The sequence below is a fragment of the Meles meles genome, chromosome 7 (genome assembly GCF_922984935.1).
Source record: "Meles meles chromosome 7, mMelMel3.1 paternal haplotype, whole genome shotgun sequence".
NCBI classification, from domain to species: Eukaryota; Metazoa; Chordata; class Mammalia; order Carnivora; family Mustelidae; genus Meles; species Meles meles.
In genome coordinates, this window is record NC_060072.1 from 121,306,293 (window position 1) to 121,324,733 (window position 18,441).

General features: G+C 40.6%; 1 protein-coding gene across 2 annotated transcripts in view; it reads left to right on the forward strand.

Annotated features, from left to right (window-relative positions):
* Positions 1–7,022, forward strand: part of CDC123 (cell division cycle 123) — a 55,447-nt gene extending 48,425 nt beyond the window's left edge. For both annotated transcript variants that reach the window (XM_046011008.1, XM_046011009.1), the window contains 3 exons: positions 2,851–2,979; positions 6,036–6,173; positions 6,747–7,022. In XM_046011008.1, the coding sequence (XP_045866964.1) occupies positions 2,851–2,979; positions 6,036–6,173; positions 6,747–6,773 (294 nt within the window). In that variant the 3' untranslated portion in view covers positions 6,774–7,022. The remainder of the gene's footprint in view (positions 1–2,850; positions 2,980–6,035; positions 6,174–6,746) is intronic.
* The last annotated feature ends 11,419 nt before the right edge of the window (positions 7,023–18,441 follow it).

The following is an 18,441-nucleotide window of genomic DNA, read 5'->3' on the forward strand; positions in this document are numbered from 1 at the left end:
AGATTGGGTGTGGGGTTCAACAAGATAATTGTTGAAACTGAATGATAGGTATTTGGGTTCTTTATATTTTGTTCTTTATATTTTGTCTGCTGAGTGCAGGGCCAGAAGCAGGGCCCAATTCCATGACCCTGGGATCACAACATGAGCTGAAATCAAGAGCCAGGAACCCAACTGACTGAGCCACTCAGGCATCCCTGTATTTTCAGCCATTTAAAACTACTGAATTTTTTTAGTTAGAGTTTTTGAGAAATAACTTACACAGAGTAAAATTAATCATTTTTAGGGTACAGTTATATGAATTTTGACAAATACATCAAATTGTATAACCACTATTACAGTGAACTTGTAGAATTCCCATCACTCCCCCAAATTTCCTGATGACCCTCCCTGCACCCTAGCCAACACTGCTGTGTAAAACCTACTGAGTTTTAAACTTTTTAGTTGAGAATATCTTCACATTGCTCAAAAATTAAATCATTGTGAAAATACTTATAGAAAGTCTTTTCTTACCTCTGTTCCTCTCTGCCTCCTACAAGTACACTTTTATTCGTTTTTTATATATCCTTCCAGTATTTGCTTGCAGAAACAAGCAATATACTTACCTTTTTCTGTCTTTCATACACAGGAGTTAGCATGTGATATATACTCTGTACCTTGCTTCATATATATTTGTTTAAAACATTGTATTTTTGGAGAGCTTTCTAGTTTCATACAATGGTGTAGTTTATTTTTGAGAATGTACTATGTAGTTTGTTTAGCCATTTTCCTATCTATTTCCTATCTATGAACACATAGCTTATTTCTAGGCTTTTACAAACCGCATTGGCAGCGGGCGGGGAGGGAGGGGAGTGTATGTGTCCTGGCCCGAGCTCTTTGAAGGAATAGATTTTGTGTTATTGGTCTTTATGCTTCAGTGCCTGGTAATGTTTGATGCATAGAGATTTCTTTGGGCAGGTAGCAGGGTGGTTAGTTGGTAGATACCAGGAAGGTCAGTGTGACCACTCTTACCTGATGGATTGCCTAAAAACAGACTTTCTCAGGATGTCTTGTGCCTGAGATGTTACATAAAAAACATGTTAGAGCTATAAAATCCTTGATAGTTTCATGCCTGATTATAGCTGGTTTCTTTTTCCTTTAGTAAACTAGAGGATGCCTTCTGAACAAACTCCGCCAGCTGATCTGTTTTAGTTTTGCTTGTTTTTTATAGTATGACATATTTTTAGTTTATAGAGTTCAATAGTCCTCTACTAACAAGTATCCCCCCCCTTAATAAAGGGGTGGTTTTATTGGTTATGAAAACTCAAGTAGAAAGGGTTTGGAGGTTAGAAAATACCAATTTTTTTAAAGTAATATACAGTATGTTAAAGACATCTTACTAATCACCCCAAAACAAAGCTAATGTCACACAAAGAAGTTGATTAATAGCTGACATTATTTCACATGAACACTGAACAAGTGATTTTGGAATCTGTGTGAGAAAACAGCTCAGGTGGCAAGAAAGAGATACAGGCTTGCTCCTGGGCTGGGGGGCTGGTGGGGGAAAGAGGGGATTAGTATATAATAGGAAACTTATCAAAAAATATGTGGTCCAAACTTCCTGTAATGGTTTTTGGCTACTTGCTAGATGTTTCTGATGTTTGAAGCTAGTTCTAATAAGATGCTTCATTTTTCTTAAAAATTTCTTTGAAGCCAGATGAGAAACAGTGCTAGAGATTATAATGCCAGCTCAGCAGTCTAGTTCCTTAGGTGGATATAATTTTATGCACACACATCTGATCAAGACATGATTACATATTTACCAAAAAAATTATCAACAGCAAAATGGTGCCAGTGTATGAATGTTTCAGTGAGGAGAAAATAAAAGATAAAAGTTTCAAGGAATCATGATCCCAGGGTCCTGGGATCGAGCCCCACATCGGGCTCTCTGCTCCTCGGAGATCCTGCTTCCTCCTCTCTCTGCCTCTCTGCCTACCTGTGATCTGTCTCTCTCTCTGTCAAATAAATAAGTAAAATTAAAAAAAAAAGTTTCAAGGAAACATTTACTAAATGTCAAATACATCTCTGTGATCAAATGTGGCTTTAATCTCTTGGCACAATTACACAGATTCCCCAGGTCTGTTATATCAGTGCTCTGCTGCTTTATACACTAAGATGCACCTGATTCTAATCAAACTCAGAATAGCTAGGTCAGAAGTATTCTTTCCCCACATCTAGAACCTTTCGCATTGCCCACCAATACTCAGAACAGAAGATAGAAATTGCTTTTAAAGATTGATATTTTTCATTTCCCCTTCATGTGCCACAAGCTCTATCATACAAAGCAAATATTACATGAAGACTGAAGAAAACTGAGAATTTCCCTACATTTTTGGTGTGTGTGTGTGTGTGTGTGTGTGTGTATGTGTTTTAAATGCCCCTTTTGCAGCAGCCTCTCAGGGGTAAGGAAGGTGCTCTCAGATCTGCTGGTTCTTTCCTGCCTGGCTTTCTTATGCAAGGTAATTGCAGACACCCGTGAAAGCATTCCAGTCATGCTATTTTGGTGGAACCATTCTGTGAGATTGTCCTTTCTCCTGCTTGGATTTTTGACTTAGAATTGTTGTGTCATTTTAGGCAGGAGTTGGCATATCTGCCTTTGTCAAGGCTTTTCTTTCCTAGGCTTCTCTGCATTTCTGTAGACAAGTGATCCTTTCTCAGCTGGGACCTGGAGGAACCGTCTTGAAATAAATTACAGGATTTTTAATATTATTGTGTGGGTAAAAACAATATGAAGATGATCTTTTGGATAAGACAGATGACAAACTAGTGTTTGTTTTTATTCCGTGCTTACTAATTTTTCTGTCTGTACTCTAGGGGAAGGTGTGGCTGATTGATTTCAATCCCTTCGGTGAAGTCACTGATTCACTGCTGTTTACTTGGGAAGAACTGATATCTGGAAGAAACTTAAAAGGTGATTTTAGTGAAGGAGACACTCTGGAGCAGGTAAGAGGTTAAAAAGGATTACAGGAAACCTTGTAATCCATTAAATAATAGCTCCTTTGTTCTTTAGGCATCAACACAGATTTACTAATAGGTACTCAATCATGGAGGTGACCAAAAAGGGTGTATACCTGATTCACCTGGAAGAACTGACCCTGGGTCAGTTCTGTGTTGGCTCTGATCCTAGCTCCTTCCCCTGAGAGAGGAAAACTGCAGGTGCCCAGCGTGTGGTCTTGTCATAGTCATAGTCATGACCCCATCAGGGGGACCTTACTGCAGTGTTTCCCTCACCAGATTTCTCTTCCACCCACGGTGGCCTTCAGACCACCCACCATCCTCCCTTTCTGCCCCTCAGCAGATGATTCCACATCCTCCTTCATAGGAAGAGAAGCCGCTGGTGCGAATTGACTTCATGTAATTGTCCTCAGACCTCTCAGCGTCCCTCTGTCCCTCCTCCTCAGTCTAACAGTTCCACCTGCTCAGCTGTTCCTTACCGTGTCTCGTGATACTCGTGTTGCCATTCACTCCGTCATGTTTCCCGTTCTCTTCTTGTCCACCTGCCCTGTCTGTGTTCAGGTATCTTCTGTCCAAGGAGACAAACCTCCTTCAACCTCATGTCTTCAGCCAGCAATTCTGTCTCATCTTCGCAGCCAAACTTTCTTTAAACAACACCTTTGTGTTGCCCTTTTCTGCTTATGAAAGTAATACACGCCTGCTTTTGAAGAGCATTCTGAAGTACCCACAGTCCTACCATGTTGAGAACCACGGTTTATATTTTCTATATCATATTTGGTACACATAACATGCCTGTATACATACATATAAACTTGTTAAAATAAATGATTTTACTACATAAATGTTATCTTTGTGTTTTTTTAATGTATTTTAAAAAGCAGTTTTATTTTTACACCATCATTTAAAAAACCAGGGAATTAGAACGAGGCAAGACTTGAAATCCTACCACCTAGAAATTGCCATTCTTACCCCTGCAGTTTATATTGTCCAGGCGTGGTTCTATAATCATATGTACAAGTATTTCCTACTGGCTTCCCTCATGCTAGCAGGTGACCTGTGGTTTTTGTAACTGCTCACAGCCGGTCTCCTCACTTTGCCTCTCCTGCCTGCTGCCTCTCTACCTGTGTGCCCCTCCACCCGTGCGGTTGGCCTCTGCCCCTGCTGCTCCACAGAGCCTGCTCTTGGCAGGGGCTCTATGGGCCGCTGCGAGGGCCAGGGAACGATGCATGGCAACATTTGAATGTGTTACCCTCTTCAGTGTTTTCATCGCACATCTTCCTCTGGTTTCCATGATACATGCTCTCCTCCTGGGTTTCTTCCTGCTTTTCTGGCTGCTGCCTTGCTTTCAGTGTTAGGATCTTTTGTCTTAGCTCTGAAATACTTCTTTTCATCATTACTCTGTCTGGGCCCTTTCTGGCCCTGTTTTTCTAGATCTGGCTCAGATGGCTATTTTCCCTGTCAAGGCTCTTGCCCTGTTGTGTTGTACTTGCCCCAGACTGTAAGTTGCTGGGGCGGGGGGGGAGTATCTCTCATGTTCTCCACAGATGGGTGTGGCTTAGCACAATTCAGGCACAGTTGATTTTTGTTAAATTAATGGCTGAAAGAATTGTCTTCGTGCTGGCATCTTAGAGTTGGGGGCCATTAAATCTGAATGTCAAGGAAAGAGAGTGTAAATTATTCAGCACAGGGTTATTTTTAAATATGAGGGACACAGTAGATAGAAACAGTTTGTACAAAATTCACTCTATGATCCAAATCCTTTCTTTCTTTTTAATTTAAACAACATTATATTGGAGGTCGGGGGCTGACAGGGAAACAGGAGCAGGCTCCTGCCTTTTCCCCAGAGTCATGTCCTGCCTGTCTCACCGTTCTTACTCCCCTCCATGGAGACCTGGCTTTTCTTCTCATTCTCACAGCTACAAAGCCCTACCTCAGGATCTTTGCCCCGGTTGTGCCCATTACTTTCCAAGTTGTGCCCAGTCCCTGCCTGAGTTCCCAGACCTCCCGGGGCTGCTTTCATCATACTTTTCAGTCCACATGTTCCGTCCTCAGCAAGGTGTTACCTGACCACCCCTGTGGCCTCTTATCATAGCACCCTGTTGTTGTGTTTTTAGAACACCTCTCACTATCTGAAATGATCTTGCTGTTGTATTTATTTGCTTATTTATTGGCTGTCTGCCAGACTGGTTTACCAGTTATCTCCTACACCTAGGACGAAGTCAGCGCAAAGTGGGTGTTTCCTAAGTATTTATCAGATGACTGGTCTGTCATAAGATATGGCCTGCTTTCTAGGGCTCTACGGTCCTGTTCCACTCAAGTTCCTGGCCTATCTCCATCTGCTGGACACCATCCATCCCTCACCTAGATACCTGCCACTCATGAAGTCCAAACCCAAGGCCTTCTGTCTCTGAAATCCTTTTTGGCACAAGGCAACATGTAAATATTAAATGCAAGACTCTAAGCAAGTACATTGAAGAATGTGAAGACTTGTTAAATATGATACTTAAATTTGCAGTTTTCCATAGGTGATAAGAGAGATACACAAATATGTAAGTTAAATGACTAAGAGAAGCACAAAAGTATTAGGAATTCATAGCACTTGCTTGCTCTCACTATTAACTTTATTCTCCAGGGTAGTACTTTCCCACTGTGCACCTATAGAAAATGCTGATATTAATATAGCTCTCTGACCTGCATGAGATTGCTCAAGGCCAGAGAGAACTAGCCACAGGCCTCCGGCCCATTCAAGGACTAAGGAACCCATAACCTAATCGCAGTGAATAGTGGCTGGTAGCATTTAGGGATTGACCAAAGGTCTCCATGAGGGCACTGTTTTCAGATGCTGTGTATTTATTTTCTAGTGAACATGTGGAAATAGTCTTAAAATTTTGGTGTTTCTTTTACTTCAGAATCTTATTTCCTTCCTTACCTAGTACAGAAGGGAACATGAATTTGAAATTGTTATACTAGTATCTTTTTCACTTTGAAGAATAGACTTAAAAAGATAATTCCTCACAGACTTTCCCTTTTTTTTCTTTGTGAAGGATTCTCCAGCCTTCCGTTGCACAAACAGTGAAGTGACAGTTCAACCCAGTCCCTATTTGAGTTACCGACTTCCGAAGGACTTTGTAGACCTGTCTACTGGGGAGGATGCTCACAAACTCATAGATTTTCTTAAACTGGTAAAGTATATGTGTACTCAGTACACATATGTGTACATCTTTGTTTTCAAATTGACTTTGTAAAATTTCATTGTACCCATATACTACCTAGATTTTATGGTTAGGTCATTCTATAATGAAATATATAAAGTAAGCTGCAGGAATAATTTATTGCTTAGAATGATAGAAAATTTGTTTTATTATGTTTATGCTTTTTGAATAATTTTCACAATACTTATGCTTTTGAAGAAAGTCTGTATACTGTTACAGAGCTAAGAGAAGATCCAGCTCTGAGCTGTATTACACAAGGGGAATGTGTGTATTTGTACTCTCGTGTGTTTTGCTATGTGGGAATGTTTGCACAAATGGAAGAAAGAGAAGTATTCAAGTACCTGAGGATCATGTGCCTAGGAGCCAAAGTGATAAACTTATCTGATGAATTAGTTAAGACATGTTTCTCCATGATGATTTCCGACCATATCTGTTGCCAAGAGCTCTAGAAAATTATACTTGCTGACAGAAAAAGTGATCTTGGCTGAACAAATATCCCAACTAGAATGTGCTAATTTAATGTATCATGGTTTCTTTTGACAGAAAAGAAATCAGCAAGAGGATGACTGATGAGAGTGCCAGAATTAAGTCCGAGGTAAAGAGGAAACCACGTTGTCATCAGGAGGCTGACCTCACAACTTCCTGTTATCCCACTCGGGTTAGGGTGGGAGGTGGAGTGAAATCAGTAGCTTTTTATATCCATGTATATTAAGCTGGAAAAAAAATGGAGGGACTTTGCTACTTGTAAAAATAAATAATAAATAGATCTTAAATATAGGAAACCATACTGTTCTGATGATAAATACCTTCTCTGAAATACCTCACTCTTTTGGCTCAGTCTCTTGAGATTTATCTGTGTTTTCTTGTGCTACGTATAGATGTTTCTTGTGCTTCCTGTTGAGTAGATGGGCACATTTATATTTGTTATACAGAAATGGGTACTTTTCAAATCATTGCTATTTCTTGGAAAAAATAGAACTTTATACTACTATAGAAAGTATTTTTCCTACTTTGAGAAGATTTTCATATAATTTTTCTATTGGTTTATTTTTGGTTTGCATATAACTAAAATAATACAGAATTCTGAAGCTATCAACTAACCAAAAATGTCAGTATATTACAACTAGCTTAATATTTAATGTGTATTAGTAAAACTATCATAGATTTAATTAGAATCTGACCTTTTTAAAAAACATCGGAATTTTGGGGAGGTAGATTCACTTTTCTGAGGCCACCATATGAGTAATTATTCTTCAGTGCACTAATTGGTGATGAGTATATCAATAATATCTACTTTACTCAGTACTTATTATATGCTTATTATTACTTATTATATACTCTTCTATGTGTTCTTTGTTTATTGTTTTACGTCCTGGAACAATTTTAAAGAAATTGACATTACCGTTTCCCAGGGCATCTATCTAATGTGGTATCATAAAATATTTTACTGGTTGAAGGTATGTTTTTCAACTTAGGAGTGCACATTTGAATGCTCTCATGGGAAGATAGAAAAGTGGAATGGAATTTCCCCTTTCTGTGTGGTTATGGCAGACTGTACATAATGATGAAAGATACTTCTTTTTTTTTTTTGGTTATCTCAAACTCTGTAGCTTTTTGTGTGGTTATAATCACTTGGATATTAGTATTTAAAAAAAATACAAAGATCAAATTGTGATCTTTGTACTCAGTATATCCTATGCCATTTCTGAGGCCAGTTGTTTGAAGTTGAGGTGCTTCAAAATATTTTTTTTAAGCCACAATTGAGGGAGTTGACTTAACCTTAGCTTTGGAAGCTGGCTTCATCAATGTGGTACTTCACCAGTCCAAAAAAATACCAACTGGAAAGAAATGGACTATAAATAATAGAAGGACTTAAGTAAAATGTGGCAAATATTTTATAAAAAGTACAATTCTTGTTAAATTTTGTCATTAAATTTTTGCATTAGTTTTCCCGAGGCATTACTGAGTTCAACTTTCAACTTTTAAAAATGTGATTTTTATACATTATTTCCCTAGTATATTTAATTTTTGTTGATTAGCTTGATGTTAATAGCAAATATAGGCCAAATGCAGGAAATGTTTTCCTACAGTCAAATGATCATTTATACCTGCCTAAAGATTAGTTTTGAATTATCCTTATATTTTATTGGCAATTTTTTTTGTTTGCTTTTTGTTTTGTTTTGAGGTACTTCCGGTTTGTGCTTGAATTTAGAAAGAGAATTAGCTTGATCCTGAAATCCTACCTTTTGAAGAGAAGACATTGTAGCTATCAGTTTAGTCAGGATGGGACAAATATTTTTACTTTGTCCTGTGGAACAGTAGCATGTTATCATGGGCCTCCGATACAGCAGACTTTGCTAAAAAGTTCTGTTTTTAAGTCTCATTTTGATATGTATTTTCATAATTTTTTCCCATCTACTCAGCCATTTCTCTTAGGGTAATTGAGAATTGTGTCCACAGTTAAAAAACAAACAGTAGAATAATAGTTGAAAATTCATTTGTTAAATGAGAGCCCATGTAATTCTTTTCATATAGTATATCACTGCATACATACTAAACCCCCAGCACATGGTAGCTGTCATTATCATTCTGCTTTACAGACCTCTGTGTATTAAAGGCAAATTCTTTTTTTAATAGAATCAAGAAAATTTTGAGTGGCAAAGGACTTCCAAGATGATTCGGCCCAGTTTCTTTACCTTTTTTCCTCCTTTCCTCCTCCCTGTCCTGTCTTTTTTAACAAAGCAGAAAACTGCTGCCCAGAGGAGTTAAGATTTTTCCAAAATTGAAGCAGAATCAGGACCATAAAAGAACTTCTATTCTAATGCTATTCTCTAAAGGCTTTTAGCCTAATATTTTTTATAATTAAGTTTCAACCAGGACAGATTAGTATTTTAATAATAGAATTTTCAAAAAAAGTTTTTTCTTGAGTATAGTTGACTAGCTGACACACAATATCACATTGGTTTCAGGTGTACAACACAGGGATTGTATAAGTTTATACATGATGCTGTGTTTACAAGTGTAGCTAGGGATTTTTTAAAAAAAATAAAGGTAAGTACAAATTCACGTTTGTGTGGAAGAATTAGATGAGAAGAGATATTAAATACAGAAATTAAATGAGGAAGTAACTGTCTTTGAAAAGTTAATTCAGTCTTTTGTTTATATTAACCAAGCTCATCCTGAGAGGTGACTTAACCATTTTTAGACATTTTAAAGACAAAATTCCTATTTAATTCATTGTTATATTTACCTATGCTAGCACACAGAAAACAGCTTCTGTAAGTAATCTCAGAAAATAAGTGATGATCAGCACACCACTCATAGCACAGGTGTGTCATGGATACACGTGGGGAGGCTTGCGGGAAAGGGAATGTAAGACTTAATAAAGCAGTTGGGCAAGGAGTCCTGCATCGTCTGAAGAGAGCATGCATTCAAATGCGTCTTTTTTCAATCAGGCAAAACCAAACCAAAACAGTGTCTGGAAGGACAGATAAGCTGGTAGAGGTGGGGTGATAGTGCTACCGCACCGACCTGTCCCTGGTGCAGAGCCTTGGGGGCTGGGCCGGAGGTCGGTGCTGTGCGCGCGCATCTGAGCGGTCCTGCCTCAGACCGCGAGAGAGCGGGCACCGCTCTGGAACCAGCGGTTGTGGAGGTGGACGCCGCGGACACGGACACCTGCTTTGGTGAGAAGAGATTTCTGAGGTGGCGACAGGGAAGCGAGACTGGAGGTTGGGGAGAAGCCAGCCACGTGAAGGCGACCGGGGTGAAGGCTGGGGCGAGGGTCAGGGCGCTCGCTACCCGTGGCTGTCGCATTGGGATTTCATTCTTGCGGGAGGTGAGAAGCCAGGGCGGAGGTTGAAGCAAGGGAGAGAGATGATGGTCTGGGTTAGGTTTTCGAAGTGGTTTTCTGGTTTGTGTGGAAAGGAGATCAGTTGGGAGAAGGGTGCCTCATGGCAATCATATGAGTAGCCTTGGGGGGAACTTGGGGGGGTGGGGCACACCACGGGGGCGCCACTGATGGGGAGCACGGGCGGGATGCAGGGCGGGAAGGAGCAGCAGGAAGCCGACCCGTCTGTCAAATAATCTTCTAAAAAAAAAAAAAAGCAATGATTAGGAAATTGGGTATAAATAACCTTATAACCTTCAAAATAAGCTAAGCAATTCTTAATGATTTGGGGAGAAATCAATTTCTCTGAGAATTTGGTGAAAGCTGTGGGCTCCTGAGAGGGTCATAGATCCCAGATTAAGAATCCCTGGTGGGAATGGAGTATTATGCCTCCATCAGAAAGGACGAATACCCAACTTTTGTAGCAACATGGACAGGACTGGAAGAAATTATGCTGAGCGAAATAAGTCAAGCAGAGAGAGTCAAGTATCATATGGTCTCACTTATTTGTGGAGCATAACAAATAACATGGAGGACATGGGGAGATGGAGAGGAGAGGGAGTTGAGGGAAACTGGAAGGGGAGATGAACCATGAGAGACTATGCACTCTGAAAAACAACCAGAGGGTTATGGATGGGCGGCGGGGGGTGGGGGGTGGTGGGGTGGGGGGTGGGGTGGGAGGTTGAGGAACCAGGTGGTGGGTAATAGGGAGGGCACGTACTGCATGGAGCACTGGGTGTGATGCCAAAACAATGAACACTGTTATGCTGTAAATAAGCAAATAAAAATAAATAAATTAAAAAAAAAAAAAAGAATCCCAGGTAGGGGGGCACCTGGGTGGCTCAGTGGGTTAAGCCGCTGCCTTCGGCTCAGGTCATGATCTCAGGGTCCTGGGATCGAGTCCCGCATCGGGCTCTCTGCTCAGCGGAGAGCCTGCTTCCCTTCCTCTCTCTCTGCCTTCCTCTCTCTCTGCCTGCCTCTCTGTGATTTCTCTCTGTGAAATAAATAAAATCTTAAAAAAAAAAAAAAAAAAGAATCCCTGGTGGGATGCCATGTAGAATCAGATTGGAAGCCAAGGATTCTGTAGTTCTAAGAATGGAGCCATCTCATACGGTATAGTATACTACACTTTTAGTAACTTCTAACTTTGATAGTTTCTTTTTTTAACTAATCAGTTTTGTTTTTTTTTTAAGATTGTGTTTATTTGTCAGAGAGCTTACAAGCAGGAAGAGAGGCAGGCAGAGGGAGAAGCAGGCTCCCTGCTGAGCAAGAAACCTGTTGCAGGACTCAGTCTGAAGGCAGACACTTAACCAACTGAGCTACTCAGGTGTCCCTAACTTTGATAGTTTCTAACAATGGTATTTTTGTAATTCATTTATAATGCATCCATTTCAGATTGTCAACTCTCACAAAGTAAACTGTGTGTTAGAATTCAACCAGAGAATCAGAACCAGTATGAGATAACCTATGTACATGCGTACAGATGTATATATAAAACCTTACCACATGTATGTTTATATATAGATATTGTATACACACATACATGTAAATACATACATTTGTGTTTGTAAATAAGGGTTTTATTACAAGGGATTTATTTATGCAGTTGAGATGGACTGGCCATGCAAGTCTGAAGTATATAGACCAGGCTGGAAGTCAGGGGGCATGGGCGGAAGCTCTTGTCCACTGGTAGACTTTCATCTCATTTAGCCTCAGGAAAGCCTCAGCCCTGCTTTTAATGTCCTCCAGGTGGTTAAGTCAGGCCCACCATGAAAGCAATCATTATTTAAATTAACTGATAAGGACTTATTTAAAGTTAACTAATAAGGACTTTACTTCCATCTGCAAAAATTTTTCTTTCTTTTTTTTTTTTTAAAGATTTTATTTATTTATTTGACAGAGAGATGACAAGTAGACAGACAGGCAGGCAGAGCGAGAGGGGTGAAGCAGGCTCGCTGCTGAGCAGAGAGCCCGATGCGGGGCTCGAATCCAGGACCCGGGATCATGACCTGAGCCGAAGGCAGAGGCTTTAACCCACTGAGCCACCCAGGCGCCCCCTATCTGCAAAAATTTCTTGGCAGCAGAACTTAGTATTTGTGTAACTGCAGGATGCCATCACAGACCGGATAAGAAGGTCACACTGTACGTTAGAAGCCAATTCTTCTGATGGATTATAATTTAAAAAGTATACTGTGTAACTTAAATAATAATTCTGATTGTCTTTAAAGGAGCAACTGATTATTCACTGGGGTAGGTGTTATCCTTGGAAGCAGGTGCTTTCGAGAATACTGTATATTTATTTTGTGATGCTGCCACCACTCCAAAACCTTTGAGTTTTTGTTTTTGGGGTTTTGTTTTGTTTTGTTTGGGAAGTTCTATCAGATCCATTTATAAGCCACAGAAGGAAATCTATCTTATTATTTTATTCAATACCTTGTTTGTTTGTTTTTAAAAGATTTCATTTATTTACTTGACAGAGACAGTGAGAGAGGGAACACAAGCAGGGGAGTGGGAGAGGGAGAAGCAGGCTCCCTGCTGAGCAGGAAGCCCAGTGTGGGGCTAGATCCCAGGACCCTGGGGTCATGACCTGAGCTGAAGGCAGCTGTTTAATTGACTGAGCCACCCAGGTGTCCCCAATACCCTGTTTTTTGACCAAAAATGATAAATACTTCCATATCACTTTTCTTATTCATCAGACTTGGTTCAGAATTTTTCCAAAATTCAGATGTCAGCCTCAAGAGGCCTTAATCCATTGTATGCACCACTAGGACATTAATTTTTCTGAAGCACAATTCCAGTCATTCTGCTGCTTATAGCCTCCCAGGTTCCCATCACTTGCAAGTTAAAGTAGACTTCAGTGGGCATCCAACGTCCTGTGTAGTGTTGCCTCAATCTGTCTTTAGAGACTAATTTCACCCTAGCAGCCCATATTATTCTCCAGCCAACCTAGATTACCTGAGATAGCTGAGGATGTCTTTATCTTTCTCAACTGCTCCCTTTGCTGTGCCTACCCTATTTACCCCCACTCACCTCCTGCTCAGTCTTCTTATTCAAGCCACCTTTCACAGCCCGGCTCAAGTGTTATTTTCCTTATGAAATTATTAAAAATTTTCTTTTGTGCAGGAATTTTCTTCCTTCCTTCCTTTTTTTTTTTTTTAAGATTATTTATTTGAGAGAGAGAGAGAGGGAGAGAGAATGAGCAGGGGGAGGGAAAAGCAGGGTTCCTGCTGAGCCAGGAGCCGGATGTGGGACTTGATCCCAGGACCCTGTGATCATGACCTGAGCCAAAGGCAGACGGTTAACCAAGTGAGCCACCCGGGTGTCCCTTGTGCTGTACTGTTCCTCTTACATTTAGAATCCTGTGCAGTATTTGTAAGAAGTAGCTGTCATGGGTATAAACTTTGGGCAAAAACGGTGTATTTGTGGGGTGTCTGGGCAGTTCATTCAGTTCTGAATCTTGGTTTGGGCTCAGGTCATGGTCTCAGCGTCCTGGGATTGAGTCCCATTTGGGCTCCCCACTCTGCTCAGATCCACTTGTTCCTCTCCCTCCTGCTCCTCCCGTTCCTCATGCTCTCTCTCGATCAAATAAATAAATCTTAAAAACAGAACAAAACAATCTTAAAAAAAAAAAAAAAGAATGATGTACTTGCATTTTTTTCTTATAGTAGTGTAGTGCTTTATCTTGGCCAAATGAAATGTGATTTAGCATTATTGAAGGTATTCTGACTTAGAAGCCGTTCAAAATGAGTTCCCAAAACACTCCACAGAGGGAGCATCACCCAAGCTAATAATGTGTCACTCTTAAGGTCGACAATTTAAAAAATGCAACGCTGAATTATATATGTTAATCTTTTCCATTCACATTATAGAATCACTACTTCCGAAGGTTATTAGAATTCTTATCTTCCCTCAACTAAACCAGATCATCAAGACCTATTGCTGTTATCTCAACGCAGAGCATTCCTGACAGAGCACCCTGGCCCTGTGAATAAGCCCCAACTGAGTAATTATTTCTGCCTGTTTGTTCTAAAAAATGCTGTAGAACTTCAGTATATCTGTGTTTGCTTGCCTTTCATCTTCCAGACATTTACACCCCTCCCTCTTCCCCATGCCCAGCTCTAACAAGCACTGTCTCCGTATGAGGCAGGCCCAGACAGAACTGTAGCCACTGCCTACAGAGCTATGCCTTCCATATGTTTAAAGAGTCATTCAGAATGATAACCTCTTAGGATGCAGTTGTGTTTTTGTTTTGTTGGTTTTACACTTAAGTGAAAAATCATGCTTATGAGTTGTTGAATGTCAGCAGAGCTCTAGAAACCCAGCTGCCTGGGTTAGAATTGGCTTTGTCACCTGCTTCTAGCGTGGTCCAGGACCAGGTAATGTGTCTCTCTGGCCCTCCATTTCCTAGTCTACAAAACAGAAATGGCAATAATGCCTACCTCTCTGGGCTGTTGCCAGAAGTCATTGTAAGTCAGTTCTTGGCATCAGACTCAATGCTCGGTATATATGAGCTCTTACTTGCTCTACTATATCACTGTCATCATGTGATTCCAGTGAGCTGTTAACATCTGTATTCTAATAATCCAATAATATGTTCTGCTTTCTGCCTTCCTGTGTTTGGGGGAAGAGAACCAATACTCACCCAGCTTCCCAAGACTCTGACTTCCTGAGTGTCAGTGTGTATATTTCCAGAGCCACTCCACTGGCCTGGGATAGGAGGGAGCAGCAGGGGGGTAAACAGGTAGTTGAGAATAGAACAGATATATCAGGGGGCACCTAGGTGGATCAGTCACTTAATTAAGCGGCTGCCTTCAGCTCAGGTCATGATCCCAGAGTTCCAGGAACGAGTCCCGCATTAGGCTCCCTGCTCAGTAAGGAGTCTGGTTCTCCCTCTGCCTCTCACTCCGTTCAGATTCACTTGCTCTCAAAGAAGTAAATAAAATCTTAAAGAAAAGAACAGATGTATCAGGAATGCTTTAAGTGCAGTTATATTAAAGCAACAAAGTAAGGACTAAAACAAAGGCATCCATTCAGGAGACATAAGAAATGACCAACCTGATAGTAAAAAATTCTAGGATAAGGGAATGCCAAGTGTCTTGTGGACATACCTAATTTTAAACTCTGTAGCTATATGAATTAAACCATTTTTCCCATTTTGCAGAAAATGAGTCGGTTGCTCAGATAATTTGCTCTAGATAGTAAGCAGTAAATGATAGACCTGTGATTCAAACCCTATGTTTTACTCCTTCAAAACTCACAGGAGAATAACCTGAAGTCCATACAGGTTTATCCAGACTGTCTTTAATTAATCTGTGGCTCTTTTGATTTTCCCCTACAAGTGAAATATATACAGCATTCTCAAAAAATCCTACGGGAGGCCACTGATCCAAGGAGCTCCTACTTTCATGAACTGGATTCCAAGTAAAGGAACAAATGTGGAAACATAGAAAATAAGACTTGGGGGGAAAAAAAAGAAACATAGAAAATAAAACTTGGAATTTCCATAGTACTTCTAGGACAGACGTCATTGTCCTGTTCAAAGAGTTCATGATTCTCTCACCATACCAGTCACTGCTCACTTAAATCAGTCAAGCTGCTTTATTGTAGCTGCACAATAAAATTGTAAGAGGCCAGCCATTCTTCCTGGCAGCCAGGGAGACAGCCCTGCTGAAGAGCATGTGTACTGTGCTCTGGACTTGATGAGCACCCTCTGTTTTGTCTTGGTTCTGTAGTTCAGGGTCAGTACTCATGGCTCCATGTGGATATTTTTATTGTGTGCCCTCAGTTAAGCTTTTGGCTTCATGGGATCCCTTCTACTAAAGCAGTAACGACGCTGCGTGGCTGGCTCTTGTACCCTTGTATTCTTGTTCTAAATAGATTATGATTGAATAGACTGCTCAACTTTCATTACATTTTAAGGAAAACAATAACAAACCTAAAAAACTGAAAGCTAATGTGTTCATACTGGGCACTTTTTTCTTGCCTTTTTCTACTTCAGAGTCTAAGTGTAATGCGTCTGTGTCTGCTGGGAGTCAACCTCAGGACCAATGTGATATTTTAGAATGTTCGCTTGCTTCTGAGTCTTAGGTTACTCTATTTCTTTTCTCTGATTTCCCTTTTTTCTGATTCCCCTGGACCAGTAGGAGGTTTATAGGCCAGTGGTAAAATAGGGACACACATACATAGAGGATGTCTGAAAAAGAATAGATGGGTACATATATGTACTAACAGCCACATGGTAGTAAATGAAGATGTGCCTTGATTCATAGTTGTTTTTATAAGGTGTGGAAAGTGAAATTTTATAATTGAAAGTTTAATATAATTTATTGAGTTTATGAGAACAGGACTCCATAGTTTAAAAAAAAAAAATCTTCCCCTTGTGTCCCATTATGAAATACCTATTCATCAAATGATTAGTCCTGAAAATGGGTTGCTACATATCTGTTTTCTTTAATGCCACACAGCTCCATACGCACAATAGGGTGGTATTTGAGAAGGGAGATGGGGCTTGTGGAAGGAATTGTACTTTCCTCATTGTGATTGGAGAACCAGGAGACAAGAGGATACTATGTGGGTTCCTAAACTGTGACATACTTTGGTCTTTATGGGAAACCTGTGTGCAAAGCATTGAAAGGCTTTGGTTCCTACCTTCATGCCCTGCATTTATTTGCAGTTTACAGGGTGTCTTAACTGCTCAGAAGTTCAGCCAACGATTTCTCTGAACAGGTGGAGGCTCGTCTTTCTTTTGATGGGATGATTTCTTAAGAAGTAAGCCCATCCTTAATCTCATTGAGTTCTTTCCCGTCACATCATTGCAAAACATTGGGCTAACAGGCATGGTTCATTATTTACCTTTCTTCCCAGCTCCTAGCCCCAAATAAGAAGTGTGTGTGTGGGGGGGGGGGTAACCAGGCAAGAAAGAGCACAGAGGTTGTGTATGTACGTGTATGTGGACACATGCGCTCACAAATGTTAAAGTTGATTTGCTTTGGTGCACTAGGTAGGACTTGAATTGGGAAGAAGGACATGTGCCAGAGACACGAAGGAAGAATCATCAAAAGATAAAATACTACAGCTTGAGAGGTGACTGGGAATGACCTAATCTCCGTGAAAACTTCTCAGTGGGTCATGAAGTAGGATAAATGGCAGCAGAACCCTGGAGGGTTTTTCTCTAGACTCTCCTGTCAGACTTACAACATTCACTAGATAAATTGTAGGTCTCCTTTTCTTTCTTCCTCTTTCCATTTCCCCACCTTTGTCCCTTTTTTTGTCCCAAGAAGTCATCTTGTGCAGCCACAGTTTATATGTGGGGCCCATTTTTGGGTTCTAAGGAACTGGACAGGACTGTACCCAGCACTATGCATTTACTCTTGCGGAAATAACTGACAGCTTACCCTTCAATGTCTACAAATTGCTTTCTAGATGAAAAGTGTTGCATCAATTCCAAGTAACATTATCACTTTTAGGAGTGCTTGTTGTCAGCATGGTAAAAGGCGTTTGTCTCTAGGCCCACTAGAAGCCCAATCCACAGCCCGTTTCTCCTGTTTCTCTCAGATACAAGAGAAGCATTGATGATGCTGAGAGCATCATTGTTCTTAGTTTTTAAAGTAAAGTGGTCACTCGAAGAAAGAGGACACTGGGTAGGGATGTGGGGAAGAAGGGATGCAGAAGCACAATCTCAAATACTCTTCAGTGGCACCTGACCTTGACAGCAAGGGAATTTAGGGTTGGAGAAATAGATGGAGTAAGAAGAGACACAACATTTCATTTATTTTTTAAAAGATTATTTATTTATTTATTTGGCAGAGAGAGACACAGAGAGAGAGGGAACACAAGTAGGGGGAGCGGGAGAGGGAGAAGCAGGCTTCCTGCTGAGCAAGGAGCCCAATGTGGGCCTCGATCCCAGGACCCTGGGATCATGACCTGAGCTGGAGGCTGCTGCATAATGACTGAGGCACCCAGGCATCCAAGACAGAACATTTTAAACAAATGACTTTAAAATACACTCTAGGGCAAAAGGATCATGGGGTCCTCTTCCAATAAGTTAGTAGGTACAAGAAGTGAAAAGTGCAAGGCCGACAGAGGGCTGCTGCCCATCACTATTGGTTGTTTGCAAAGGAAATGAGAATCGGGGTGAACAGCTTTAGAAAAGGAGAGACAGGGGTGCCTGGCTGGCTCTGTTGTTAGAGCATGCGACTTTTGATCTCAGGGTTATGAGTTCAAGCCCCATTGGGCATAGAACTTAATTTAAAAAGGTAAGAAAAGGAGAGATAAAGATCCTAGGATATACCACAGTCACTTCTGGATTTTGAACACAAAATAGAGCTGTGACACAGTTTGAACAATGGGAAG